At 42.7% G+C, this 15,000-nt stretch overlaps 1 protein-coding gene across 1 annotated transcript in view; it reads right to left on the bottom strand.

The window, feature by feature from the left end:
- LOC134079077 (interferon alpha/beta receptor 2-like) overlaps positions 1–15,000 on the bottom strand; it is a gene marked incomplete in the record, with an annotated part of 21,721 nt that overhangs the window by 5,620 nt on the left and 1,101 nt on the right. The window contains 5 exon segments of the mRNA XM_062535247.1: positions 4,605–4,729; positions 12,425–12,584; positions 12,877–13,037; positions 13,778–13,941; positions 14,595–14,712. Coding sequence (XP_062391231.1) covers positions 4,605–4,729; positions 12,425–12,584; positions 12,877–13,037; positions 13,778–13,941; positions 14,595–14,712 — 728 coding nt within the window.

Raw genomic sequence — 15,000 nt, 5'->3', positions numbered from 1 at the left:
AGATAGACCCCCCCATTCACTTCCTCCCCTGTTATCTACGTAACTTATTTACTGGATTTTATCTTTTACTGATTTATCTTTTTAGGCACTGTCAGACCTATCTTAACTAAATTATTCTTTTTGTGTTTGTATTGTAATATGTTGCGTCTATTGTCGTGTGGTATGTGATCCTGTCTGCAATCAAATTGCCCATTTTTGAGACAAAGAAATAAACTCAACTGAACTCTCTCACTCTCTTCCTCTCTCACTCTCTTCCTCTCTCACTCTCTTCCTCTCTCTCTCTCTCTGTTCTTTAGCAAATGTGAGTTCACTTCCAGTGTGTGTGTGTGTCAGGGATGGAAATTAACTTTTTTGTCCACCTGCCACTGTGGCAGGTAGATTTTAAAATCTACCAGCCACTCAACATTTTTACCAGCCAATATATATTCAACAGTTCCATGCATTATACTGCCAAGTACTGTTATATTTTCCAATCTATAGTTTATTCCAGAGCTGAGTTCAGTTATTGTGATAGCCACCTGCAGGCACTTGCTTCTGCTGCAGATTAAGCTCAAATATAAGCCACGCCCCCACCTGAGGCACTTACTTCTGCTGCAGATTAAGCTCAAATATAAACCACGCCCCCACCTGAGGCACTTACTTCTGCTGCAGATTAAGCTCAAATATAAACCACGCCCCCACCTGAGGCACTTACTTCTGCTGTAGATTAAGCTCAAATATAAGACACGCCCCCACCTGCAGGCACTTACTTAACTCAAATATAAGAAATATTGGAATTGAAATTGAGCCTAAAGCTTTATCGGCTGTCAGCCATTGTTACGTCCTCAGACGTATATATTTATTTTTATGTTTGATTACATAAATTGTTAAATTTTACAACCATGTTGTATCTGTTGTGTCTGTGTTGCATACTGTGCTGTGTTCTCCTGTGTGTGTCTCTCTCTGCTCTTCCAATCCTCCAATTAAGGTCACATGCTGAAGGTGATTGGGATCGTTATTGGAAGTGTGCTCCCATTGGCTGAAGAGACAACCAGGCAGTGGATAAGAACCTGTCTGCCCTCTTCCCTGCAGATTTCCCCCTCTCCTGTTTCAGACAGTTGTTGGTCTTGTTATTGGATTGCATGGTTGTATGGTTGCATGGTTGCATGGTCGTATGGTCGTATGGTTGAATTGTTGCATGTTTGTGTTGTTGCATGCTTGCATGGGTGCATGCTTGCATAGAGCCATTTCTTTGTTCTCTGTTTTTGTCTGTGAAGCTTTGTAGGGAGTTTGGGTGCCATTTACTTTGAACCGTGTTATTTTTCTCCTGTTTCTGGCTAGTTAGGGAGTGAGGTTAGTTTCTGTTGTTAATTTTATCTTTTGGTTTTGAGGCAAGTTAATTTCCATTCCCAATTAGTAGAATCTGTTTGGTTTATTATTTTGGCCTTTCCCCCTCCTGAAGTCTATGGTAATGCTTCTTATGTTTATAATTTTGTAAATAAATTCAACCTTTTTGCATAAAGTTCTTGTTGTGTTGTGAAGTGCTGAAACCAGGAGACGGTAACTTCTACCTTTTTAGTTATATCGCCCTAAACCCTAGCGCCAAAAGGGGGCGACGTAACAGCCATACAGTGCAAAATGAAAAGACGTAGGCCTATTCTGAGCCGTCTAGTTCAAATAAGCCCTCACCGCAAGGTGAATGTGTTATTGTCTTTAGGTGACATACTGTATGTCTCGCAGTGTAGCCTACTGTACATTGAACGTAGAACATTATAGCCTAATAATGTTGAAGAGGAAAACTGTAGGCTACAAATGAGTTATTGTTGTTAAGACTAGGAAACTCTAGCTGTAATAATGTTGAAGAGGAAAACTGTAGACTAGGAAACTCTAGCTGTAATAATGTTTAAGAGGAAAACTGTAGACTAGGAAATAGGAAACTCTAGCTGTAATCATGTTGAAGAGGAAAACTGTAGACTAGGAAATAGGAAACTCTGGCTGTAATTTGTTGCGAAGCTACAGCACTGAAGCGTGTGTAGTACCAGGTGCAATAGGAGAAGAGTGAATTCCCCAATGCCACATTTATGCCACAACACACACACACACACACACACTCAAACACTGCTCTAGGCCTCAGGCACGCAGCAACACACCTTTGCGTGTGTGTGTGTGTGTGTGTGTGTGTGTGTATGATCAGTGCGTGAGAATGCATGGTGTGTGTGTGTGAGAGGAGGCGTATTGTGTGACATGAAGATGGAAACAGAGACGTGGTGAGAAGAACAAACACTAAGAAGAAAAAACATGGTGACGGGTGGCGACTGTGTGTGTGTGTGTGTGTGTGTGTGTGTGTGTGTGTGTGTCTGTGGGGGGGGGGGGGGGGCACTACACTACACACCTGGGCCCGTATTCACAACAATTTTTATCTTAACACTAAGAGTACTCCTAAATCGCACTAAAAGATTTTAGTTAGGAGTTTTCTCTTAAAAGTTATTCACAAAGCCTTTCAGACCTACTTTTAGTAAAGAGAAACAACAACTCCTAAACTAAAAGTGAGTCTTCGTTGCTATGGTTGACGTCATTACTCATGCACGAGCTTGATGAAAGTGACCACCTTGATTGGCTGGTGATTATAACGCGGGAATGATGGTAAAAACCTCCCCTTCGATGACGAGTTGAGTGACAGGTGTCAGGTCTTAGCTGGTGAGAATGCGTGCGCTATATCGGACTGTGAAGGATGGAAGATTATGAATAAATGGGCATAGCCTAAATGAATAAAGAGTAAAGCAAATAGCCTAGGAGCATACTGAAACATGGACTGGAGCAGTATCTTTGCAACATGTTTTAAATTCATCTGTATGAAGCCTACATTCGCAGAGGAGGAGGTGGTGGTTTTTTGATTGTCGGTGGCATTATTGCATGTTGCAATGCACAATGATTCCCTCGCATGACAGCTCCTGTAACCGCACGTTCATTTCACTACATCGCCACATGAAATGCCACTAAAAGCGGTTTGTGAATACTGTAGGTCTTACTGAGTTAGGAGTCCTCTCGACTTCTTTTAAGCTGTCCTAGACTTAGGAGCTACGTTTAGGCTTAAAATGCTTCGTAAAGTACTTTTAGTGAAAAAGATTAGGAGCCCTACAGTTAGGAGTGACAAGCCCATTATTTTTAGGAGTTCCTCCTAAATTCGCCAGTTAGGAGCTACTTTTAGCCCTACAATTCTTTGTGAATACAGTTCCTGGACACTAGACTGTACTATACTATTCTATACACACTATATTACACTACACACTGTATTATACTATACTATACTATACTACACTATTCTACAGTACACACACTATATTACACTACACACTATACTATACTACACTACACTATACTATACTATACTATTATACTATTCTATACTATTCAACACACACTATAATACACTATACTACACTATTCTACACTCACTATATTACACTACACACTGTATTTCACGACACCACACTAACAGAACCTTACATTACATGACACACACACACACACACACACACACACACACACAGGCAAAGATTATATCTACCACAAACACCCCCCCACACACACCACACACACACGCACACACACACACACACACACACACACACACACACACACACACACACACACACACACACACACACACAGACACAGACACACAAAGATCATATCTACCACTAACTAACAACCCACACACTGTATTATCAGATTCAGTCAACCACAGAAACACCTCTTGGAGTGGATTTGCAGCTATGTGGATCACACTTAGCCTGATAAACCAGCCTAAATGGATTGGATGTCTAATTTAGTCTGGCTCCGATGAATGGATACAACGGAACATTGTTGATGAGCACAACCCGTTGTCTTTCAAACCGTGTCTGTGCCTATAGGCCAACGCTCCCTCAAAACCCCGCCCCAGAGCCCTCTGCCCCGCCCGCGTTGATTCAAAACTCTGCGTTGTTTTGGTTTAGTTGCCATCTGCCAGATTCAGGGCAGTGTTTTCAAAATGTACAGTGGTCCGACGCCAGACCCAAATGCAGGCAAAACATTTTGCCGTCCAGCAGTTGGCGCTGGTTTTCCAGGCTAGATCACACTCACACACACACACACACACACACATTCACACACACACACACACACACACATTCATAAATACAGGAGAAAACACCACACACACACACACACACTCATATATACAGGAGAGACCAAACACACACACACACACACACACACACACACACACACACACTCATAAATACAGGAGAGACCAAACACACACACACACACACTCATAAAAACAGGAGAGAACAAACACACACACACACACACACACACACTCATAAATACAGGAGAGAACCACCCACACACCCACACACACACACACACCCACCCACACCCACACACACACACACCCACACACACACACACCCACACCCACACCCACACCCACACCCACACACACACACACACACACACACACACACACACACACACACACACACACACACACTCATACATACAGGAGAGAACACCACACATACACACACACTCATAAATACAGGAGAGAACAGTATAGAGAAGAGCAAAGGACAGTTTCTCACCAGGTTTTGGGGCAGTTTCAGCTTTGGCCTGCAGATGGCGCCACTGTAGTAGAGACCGCTGGACAGCATCATGAGCAGTACACCAACACACACAGTCCCCACCGACCAGCCCAGAAGATACAGCCCTGCACAACACACACACACACACACACACACACACACACACACACACACGGCAAACATTATGAATGACAAGTGTGTAGGAAGACTGAAAGAAAATGGCGTAAATACAAACTTCAGATCCACTATAAAATCCATAAAGAGATGCTCCGCACATATAACTCGTATATGCAAAGCAACACAACCTTTCTTTTGTAACATCATCAGTAGAAGTTCAAATAACACTCGTGTTTTATTTTCCACTGTGGATAAGTTAACAAATCATCCCTTCATCTAATAAATGCAATGTGTTTTCATCTTTTTTCAAAGGTAAAAGTCACAAAATCAGACTAATTCAACATCCGGAACTTCCAGCTACAAACAGAGGGAAACTTGACAGTTGAAAACACGGTACAGATTGTCAGCTCCTCCACATGTCTTACACACTCTGCCTACACCTGTCTTCAAAACTGTTTTTCATCTTATGCTGTAGCTGCAGATGTCCTTCACATTGTAAATGCATCACTGCTGTCTGGCACTTTTCCTAAGTCACTGAAAACAGCTGTTGTAAAGCCACTGCTCAAGAAGAATAACCTGGATGCCTCCATGTTAAACAATTACAGGCCCATATCCAATCTACCTTTTATTGGCAAAATTATTTTAAAAAGTAGTCTTTTATCGTCAAATGATTTTTTGATTACTTTCAGTCTGGTTTTCGGGCAAATCACAGCACTGAAACAGCTCTCATCAAGGTTTTACAATGACATACGCCTCAACACAGATTCAGGTAAAACATCAATCCTAGTGCTACTGGACCTTAGTGCAGCATTTGACGCCGATGAGCTTGTATGTGAGTGGAGGACAAATGGCTCCTTAGTTTCAAAATGGTTTGGGTACAAGATGATCTCGTTGAAAATAAAGGTGCTTGTCTAGCGTTAGAAGCGCGTTTCAAATATTGCTGCGGCTCATTTAAGAGAATGACAGCTCCGAAGAGATGCTGCATCACCTTATCTGTTATCATTGAAGATTCTTCCTGAAATGTAGATGTATTTCCAAATCTTAGCCCATCTTATGCGGAATGTTGCCTAGTAGACTGCAACACGATAAAACCAATGGATAAAACAGACTCCTTCAGAATGCGTAAAAGACGCACTGGCCAAGGCAGGTCTAACTCACTGTGTGCCATCTTGACGACGCGCTCCTCATGCGTGTGGTTATGGTCTGTCGAGACGGGACTGTGAAAGCCCTCACCGCTTACAAAGTCAAGGGGCAGCATGTCTTTTTCAATCATTCCGCAGATCTTTTGGGTAATAGTCTCTGAATGCTGTTTGTCCCATTTCCTACCAGCTAGCATAGATGACACGGTAGCTTGGCTAACCTCAAGTGTTTTAGCCTGTAGACTTGACTTTTGTCAAACCTTGTAGCCACGCACACGAACCAAAACGCTGGCTCAAATCATATCAACTGACTCAAATCTACAAGAAAGGAGCTTTTTTGTTGCCATCGTCAACTGTACCTCAACACCAACGTCCTTGACCTGTGGTGTTCCCCAGGGGTGGATCTTGGGGCCACTATTATTCAACCTCTATATGTTCCCACTTGGACAAATCATCCAAAATAATCTGATTTCATATCATAGCTATGCAGATGGCACACAAATCTGCTGAGCTCTGTCGCAAATAACTATGGTCCCCTTGAATTTCTGTGTCAGCAGTGTTTCCCCTAGATTTTTTTCCAGCAGTGGTGCTAGGTGCTATTGGCAAACCTAGAGGGCTGCTGTCAAAACATGATTTAGAAAAACTCATTCATCTATTTATCTCTAGCAGGGGGGGTATTCCACTAACGTCGCTTATAAAGGCGGCGCTTAACAAAAATAACCTGGCTTGAACTAGCGTCAACTTTTACTTGGGGCTGAAGCCGTTCCATTAACTTATGTTAGCTGCATCTTCGCCTCGTTTATTCAAACGAGGTTTAAATCAGCTTCATGTCTACTCGTGCACGAGGTAGATAAGTAGACCGAAACCGTAGATTGACGAAAAGATGGATATATGTCGTAAAATTAAGGCAAACTAGACGATTTCAGTTCGATTTACTAGCGCCATCTACAGGATTTTCATCGAAAGTAGCCTAATCAAATTGAACACCGAGTGAAAAAAAAAGATAGTTGCCTACAGAAAATGATAATAACGAAATCGTAGGCTAGCCTACTGTAAATCGCTAAACAGCCTAATTATGATGTTTTGAATTGTGACTTTGATTGTCTTCACTCTGAACAAAACGAGTGAATAAGCAGGCTATTTAAACTCAAAACAACTTTGGCATAGGCTATTCAACAATAAAGATAACCTACGTTTGTAGATTAAAAGGGTTCACTCTGAAATCTTTTTTCGGTGGTTATAAAATAGCCTAAATTAGTAGCCTATTGTCCTGGGAGTATTGGGAGAAAACCTAGCCTATTGTCTCCCATAAGCATATCTGCCAAAGTGTTTGTGAAATATAATTATCTGAAATGCAATATTGGCTTTGAATATGTCATTTCATATTTAATTTGTGTAATACAGTTGGTTTGATATCCGAACTATAGGCCTAATCAATAGATAGACTATATGAAGCGGTTTTAATTATTAGGCTATAGCCTTTACAGAATTAGGCGGCTGGCTTGCCTTGCATCGTATAGCCCAATGACAGCCTGCCTACTGTCACTGAACAAGCTACTGTACATGACCCTTTATCAATAGTGATGCCTTTCATTAAAGAGTATAACTAAACATGACAATATTAATGTGTTAACATAGCCTATGTAAATTCATGGCATGGGAACCGAACCTGAGAACACGCAAAACATGTCTAGATTGATATCCTATTACGCTGCGCATGACACCACGGAAGACGTACTCTGTGCAGAGCCGCAAGATTCCTTGGACCACACACAGATCAAGTTCAAACAATGTAAGTTGCATAATTTTCCGAAATTCTTTGAAACTAGCGAATAGGTAGCCTTAATCAATGCTTGCAACACTGTCGGAAAAAAGTTTCTCCTTCTATTTTTTAAGTTGTAGGCTACAGGTGACGAAAGCACAGGTTGACGGAACCAACGGTTTGGGACTCGTTTTCCGACTGGTGGTTTTTTTTTGCAACACAGATTAATTTAGCTCGGCAGTTAGCCTGCCACCGACCAGGTTAGTTCAGAAGCATATGTTACCCCAGCAACTCAGCTGAGATTCCTGTTAGCGGGAGTAATGGAACCGAACTCTCTCTAAAATTAGCGAGGCTTATCAAAGTTAGCTGCGATTTACGGTTAGCTCGCTTGATGGAATACCCCGCAGGGTTGGTTACTGCTATGGACTTTTTACAGACCACCAAACAGTTTAAAGAGACCCTATGCAACTTTTTCCATATAAAATCGCTTAGAAATCGTTGTTTTGCCTTACTGACCAGTTTTATCGAAAACAGTAATATTTCCTCCCGACCCCAGTGTCCCTATCCGCTATTGCAACCTTGCAGTTTGTTCAGGAGACGATCGATCCTGTTTACATCTGGAAGGCTGAGACGCGTAAGGAACAAGAAGAACCACGCTTGCAATTTATATATTTATATATAGCCTATATATGTATAAATATACACGCTAAAGCTGTCGGGGAAGCTCTGCAGAGAAATATGCAAGCATAAAACGAGCGAAAATGAAAAACGAAACTGAAACTTGAGATGAAATCGCCAATACTGCATAGTTTCTCTTTAAGATGATTCAAAATGCAGCAGCTAGGGTTCTCCCGAAGTATCCCGAGGTCTTTATGTGCTCCGATAGAGAGTACCTTTCCGGAAATGTCGCTGCTGCAGCCGCCATCTTTAGAGGAACATTTCAGCAACATTTCCGGAAAGGTACTGACTCGATGAAATTCATTCTGGACTCTCTATCCGACCACATAAAGAATATAGCTTTTTGTAGCGGCGAAAGGACATGCCTGGTTCACTTCCAGGCTAACGAGTTTTAGCTAAAAACGGTAAAATCGAACTTTCTCAAAACACATCTGAATGACATGATTTGATGTCAACTCAACGTATGTACTCCCAATCATCCGTAAATTGTTCTAAAGTGCATTTTACTCCGGTTAATTCCTTTAAATACTGTACCTATCAGACATGCTTCAGAAGTACACACCTTCTCGTTCTCTCACGTCTCAGGAGAAACACCTGTTAGTAAAACCTGCTGTAAGAACTAAACATGGTGAAGAAGCTTTTAGCTGCTATGCAGCTCAGCTCTGGAACCAACTTTCGGATGACATTAAAAAGGCCCCAACTGCAGCCAGTTTGAAATCTAGACTTAAGACGAAACTGTTCTCAGATGCTTTCTGCTATCTGTCTTTCAATCATTCCACCTTGAGTTTTTTTATGTTTTCTTTATTTTTAAATAATTTTACCTTGATGTATGCTTTCTTTTTATGATCTTTTTTCATTACTGTGTTTTCTATCTATGCTTTTATCTGCTATTACTGTTTGGTTCTGTTTATGTAAAACACATTGAATGACCTCTGTGTATGAAATGCGCTATATAAACAACCTTGACTTGACACACACCATGAACTGCACACAAACAGGCCCTATTTTCCCCTTGGGGATCAATAAAGTATCTATCCAGCTATCTATCTATCTATCTATCTATATTTATCTATCTATCTCTATCTATCTATATTTATCTATATTTATCTATCCCTATCTACAGGTCCTTCTTTTCCATAATGTAATGATACAAATTAAACTTTCATATATTTTAGATTCATTGCACACCAACTGAAATATTTCAGGTCTTATATTGTTTTAATACTGATGATGTTGGCACACAGCTCATGAAAACCCAAAATTACTATCTCAAAAAATTAGCATATCATGAAATGGTTCTCTAAACGAGCTATTAACCTAATCATCTGAATCAACAAATTAACTCTTAACACATGCAAAAGATTCCTGAGGCTTTTAAAAACTCCCAGCCTGGGCCCCAGCCGTGGCGCAACTGGCTGGGGCACCTGCACCGCACACCGGCGACCCGGGTTCGATTCCCACCCCGTGGTCCTTTCCAGATCCCACCCCAGCTCTCTCTCCCACTCGCTTCCTGTCATTCTCTCTACTGTCCTGTCCAATGAAAGGCATAAAAAGCCCAAAAAATAACCTTTAAAAAAAAAAAAAAAAAATCCCAGCCTGGTTCATTACTCAAAACCGCAATCATGGGTAAGACTGCCGACCTGACTTCTGTTCAGAGGGCCATCATTGACACCCTCAAGCAAGAGGGTAAGACACAAAAAGAAATTTCTTAACGAATAGGCTGTTCCCAGAGTGCTGTATCAAGGCACCTCAGTGGGAAATCTGTGGGAAGGAAAAAGTGTGACAGAAAACGTTGCACAACGAGAAGAGGTGACCGGACCCTGAGGAAGATTGTGGAGAAGGGCCCATTCCAGACCTTGGGGGACCTGCGGAAGCAGTGGACTGAGTCTGGAGTAGAAAGATCCAGAGCCACCATGCACAGGCGTGTGCAGGAAATGGGCTACAGGTGCCGCATTCCCCAGGTCAAGCCACTTTTGAACCAGAAACAGCAGCAGAAGCGCCTGACCTGGGCTACACAGAAGACTGTTGCTCAGTGGTACAAAGTACTTTTTTCGGATGAAAGCAAATTTTGCATGTAATTCGGAAATCAAGGTGTCTGGAGGAAGACTGGGGAGAAGGAAATGCCAAAAAGCCTGAAGTCCAGTGTCAAGTACCCACAGTCAGTGATGGTCTGGAGTGCCATGTCAGCTGTTGTGTTGGTCCACTGTGTTTTATCAAGGAGCACTTCATGCTTCCATCTGCTGAAAAGCTTTATGGAGATGAAGATTTCATTTTTCAGCACGACCTGGCACCTGCTCAGAGTGCCAAAACCACTGGTAAATAGTTTACTGACCATGGTATTACTGTGCTCAATTGGCCTGCCAACTCTCCTGACCTGAACCCCATAGAGAATCTGAGGGATATTGTGAAGAGAAAGTTGAGAGACGCAAGACCCAACACTCTGGATGAGCTTAAGGCCGCTATCGAAGCATCCTGGGCCTCCATATGACCTCAGCAGTGCCACAGGCTGATTGCCTACATGCCACGCCGCATTGAAGCAGTCATTTCTGCAAAAGGATTCCCGACCAAGTATTGAGTGCATAACTGAACATAATTATTTGAAGGTTGACTTTTTTGTACTAAAAACACTTTTCTTTTATTGGTCGGATGAAATATGCTAATTTTTTGAGAAGGGGTTGGTTTTCTTTACTTTTTTGCAAGAATCGTCAATATTAAAGCAATAAAGGGCTTGAACTTACTTCAGTTGGTGTGTAACGAATCTAAAATATATGAAAGTCTAATGTTTATCAGTACATTACACAAAATAATGAACTTTATCACAATATGCTACTTTTTTGAGAAGGACCTGTATACCGTAAAACTCCAAACAATAGCCCGGGCTTTTATTTTGCCAAATCGCCAAAATGCACCGGCGTGTATTTGAGACAGGCGTCTATATGAGACAGGCGTTTAATTTAGTGGTGTTAGTTGAGTGTAGGTTTATTGTAGGATTAGAAATAACTACCCAATAGCATAAGCAGACAGAAAGCATGACAACAGGAGGTTACCACATTATAGTAGGGTAGGCTACTTTATTTAGCCTATAATTCGAATGTGTTTCACAAATCAGATCATATTAGAACTAGCCTACTATAATAGGCTATGTCTTAAATTATTGGCAGCTTAAAATAACGAAACGATGTGACAGCGGGCTGAACAATTCAAGTTACCATCGAGCCTGTGAACTTGTTGCCCCTGATAATACATCAACAATAAAGAATGAATGCTACCCTGTAAAACAACTGCAATCGTGTGATTAAAAATGATCCTATTAATCGCTATCACCGTGATCCTCAACTAGGCTACAAGTTGATTTGCGAATTCCTCCTCCTCGTCGCTCTCCTCCACTTGCCTGCCTTGCTTGCGTAGTTCCCGACCAGATGCGCAGGGCTCTCCCTCTTTGGAGACAGTTACAGCTCAGCCTTTACGCACCCTCTTTGGATCAACCGAGAAATATCTTGCCGCTGCTTCTCCCGAATTTTGTTGGGCAAATTTGACAACTGTCAGCTTAAATGTCATTTAAATCAAGTCTTTTTCTTTTCCGCCATGGTATTGAGAGAAACGCGGAGAAACGTGGAGAAACGAGAGAAAGTGAAACTAAACAAAGAAAGTTCGTGATAGAATATGTTGTCTAGTGCGCAAATTTAACAAAATGGCATTAATTAAATAATGCAGGACATAGGCCAATGTCGAAAAAAGTTAAGAATTTGGAACTCTATAGCTGGCTTTCACCTCCGCAGTCATGCAATTATAAATTTAGTGTGCGCAATCTGTACCATCGATGATCACCACCACCAGACGATCTGACGGGTATAAGAAGAATAAATACAACTCGAAACAAAAAAAAAACAGACCAGGCTTCTGTTGGAGACCGGCCTATAACCCCAAATCTGTAGTCACACCGGGCGTTTAAAAGAGACATGCGTCTATTTGGGACTCGGCTATTGTTTGAAGTTTTACGGTATCTATCTATCTCTATCTATCTCTATCTATGTAATTTGTGTGTGTGTGTGGTGTGTGGTGTGTGGTGTGTGTGTGTGTGTGTGTGTGTGTGTGTGTAATTAAACAAGTGGCAGCCTGCTTACCTGCCGGTCGTGAGGCGGGGCTTGTCCAAGCACACTGCCAATCAGAGGCGAGAGTGTTTGGGTAGGAGGTGCAATCGAGCACCACCTTAACACAGTAACGTTCTCCAGGAACCAGGTTATTTATCTTAGTCTCTTTGACCGTAGACTGCAGGGGTCTCACCTACACACACACACACACAGACACACACACACACACAGACACACACACACACAGACACACACACACACACACACACACACACACACACACACACACACACACACACACAAGCCATTTTGACCTTTCTCATGACAATGATAGGGTGTGAGTAAGTGTGTGTGTGTATGTTCATACTGTTTGTCCATTGTTTTTTCTTCACTGTATCATGGTGTGCTTGTGGGTGTGTGTGTGTGTGTGTGTGTGTGTGTGTGTGTGTGTGTGTGTGTGTTTGTATATGTGTGTGTTTTTATACCGTGTCCTCGTTTGCCTTCCTCCATTGGATGTTAAATTTCACTGCTCTGCTGTAGATTTCGAAGTCTTCAGGTTTGATACCGTCGCCATGGAGCAGAGTGCTGATGACATGGAGACAGTCCCCACATCCCTCCACACGCACCAGAGGAGGACCCAGCACCGCTACCACAGGGAGAGAGAACAGCTCACTATAGAGGAGCTAGCACCACTAACACAGAGAACAGTTCACTATAGAGGAGCTAGCACCAGTAACACAGAGAGAGAGAACAGCTCACTATAGAGGACCTAGCACCGCTAACACAGGGAGAACAGTTCACTATAGAGAACCTAGCACCGCTAACACAGAGAGAGAAAACAGCTCACTATAGAGGACCTAGCACCGCTAACACAGAGAACAGTTCACTATAGAGGAGCTAGCACCGCTAACACAGAGAACAGCTCACTACATGAGGACCTAGCACCGCTAACACAGAGAACAGTTCACTATAGAGGAGCTAGCACCGCTAACACAGGGAGAGAACGGTTCACTATAGAGGAGCTAGCACCGCTACCACAGGGAGAGAACGGTTCACTACAGAGGACCTAGCACCACTCATAGAGAACAGTTCACTATAGAGGAGCTAGCACCGCTAACGCAGAGAACAGTTCACTATAGAGGAGCGAGCACCGCTAACACAGGGAGAGAGAACAGTTCACTATAGAGGAGCTAGCGCCGCTAACACTTGATCAATAAAGTATCTATCTATCTATCTATCTATCTATCTATCTAACACAGAGAGAGAGAACAGCACTACTAACGGAGCTGTCAGAAATGCTGGATGAAGTTGCCTTTGTTGCCTATGTGTGTGTTTGATTGTGTGTGTGTGTGTGTGTGTGTGTGTGTATGCGCATGTGTTTCTTACTGTTGATTGGTTCGAATGTGGTTGTGGCAGGGAGTGAAGAGTGGTTGTTGGTCCTGGCCCACACGGACAGCGTGTACTCCTCAAAGATGTCCTTCATGAACACAGACACCGACAGTGATGTTGCCTTGGTAATGCTGAGAAGAGTGTCTGATTGGTTGCTGTCGCTAGAAGGGGAAGTGGATTGTATGTTTTTTTATTCGTTTTTTTATTTACCTGTTTACTGTTGTCATGTGTGGATGTAAAGGTATTCCATATGCCTAGTTCAAAGTAACTTAGCAACATCCATCATCTTGGTGACTGTCGTTACAGCACCAGTACACTCTCCTGTGTGCGTGTGTGTGTGTGTGTATGTTACCTGCTCAGGTAAATGCAGTACTCGGTTTCGTGTGTGTGAGTGTGTGTGTGTGTGTGTGTGTGTGTGTGTGTGTGTGTGTGTTACCTGCTCAGGTAAATGCCGTACTCTGTTCCGTGTGTGTGTGTGTGTGTGTATGTGTTACCTGTCGCTCAGGTAAATGCAGTACTCTGTTCCAGGTGTGTGTCTTACCTGTTGCTCAGGTAAATGCAGTATTCTGTTCCAGGTGTGTGTGTGTGTATTTTGTCTTACCCGTTGCTCAGGTAAATGCAGTACTCTGTCCCAGGTGTGTGTGTGTGTGTGTGTGTGTGTGTGTGTGTGTGTGTGTGTGTCTTACCCGTTGCCCAGGTAAATGCAGTACTCTGTTCCAGGTGTGTGTCTTACCTGTTGCTCAGGTAAATGCAGTACTCTGTCTCAGGTGTGTGTGTGTGTGTGTGTGTGTGTGTGTGTGTGTGTGTGTCTTACCCGTAGCCCAGGTAAATGCAGTACTCTGTCCCAGGTGGGGTATCTGCAGCAGGGAGCCAGTGCAGCGTGTGGTTGAAGTTCTGGGATTGCACCGTCAGGTTGGTGGGAGGCATAAGGGCTAAAGAACACACACACACACACACGCACATTCTAATCAAAACTTATTCTAATTATTACGTACAGTATAACACACACATTCACTGACAAATGAGAGGAAAGAAGGTGGATCGGAAGACATGAAGGGGGAAAGAGAAACATGGAGAAGGAGAGAGAGATGGAGAGAGAGATAAAGGAGAGAGAGAGATAAAGGAGAGAGAGAGAGATGGAGCGAGGAGAGAGAGAGATGGAGAGGGAGAGAGATGGAGAGAGGACAGAAGACTATTATCAGGATCAGGAGACAAGTAGA

Source organism: Sardina pilchardus, chromosome 4, assembly GCF_963854185.1.
Source record: "Sardina pilchardus chromosome 4, fSarPil1.1, whole genome shotgun sequence".
In the NCBI taxonomy this organism is placed as follows: domain Eukaryota; kingdom Metazoa; phylum Chordata; class Actinopteri; order Clupeiformes; family Clupeidae; genus Sardina; species Sardina pilchardus.
Note: the sequence above shows the minus strand (reverse complement) of the source record. Positions and strands in the feature narration are given on the sequence as shown.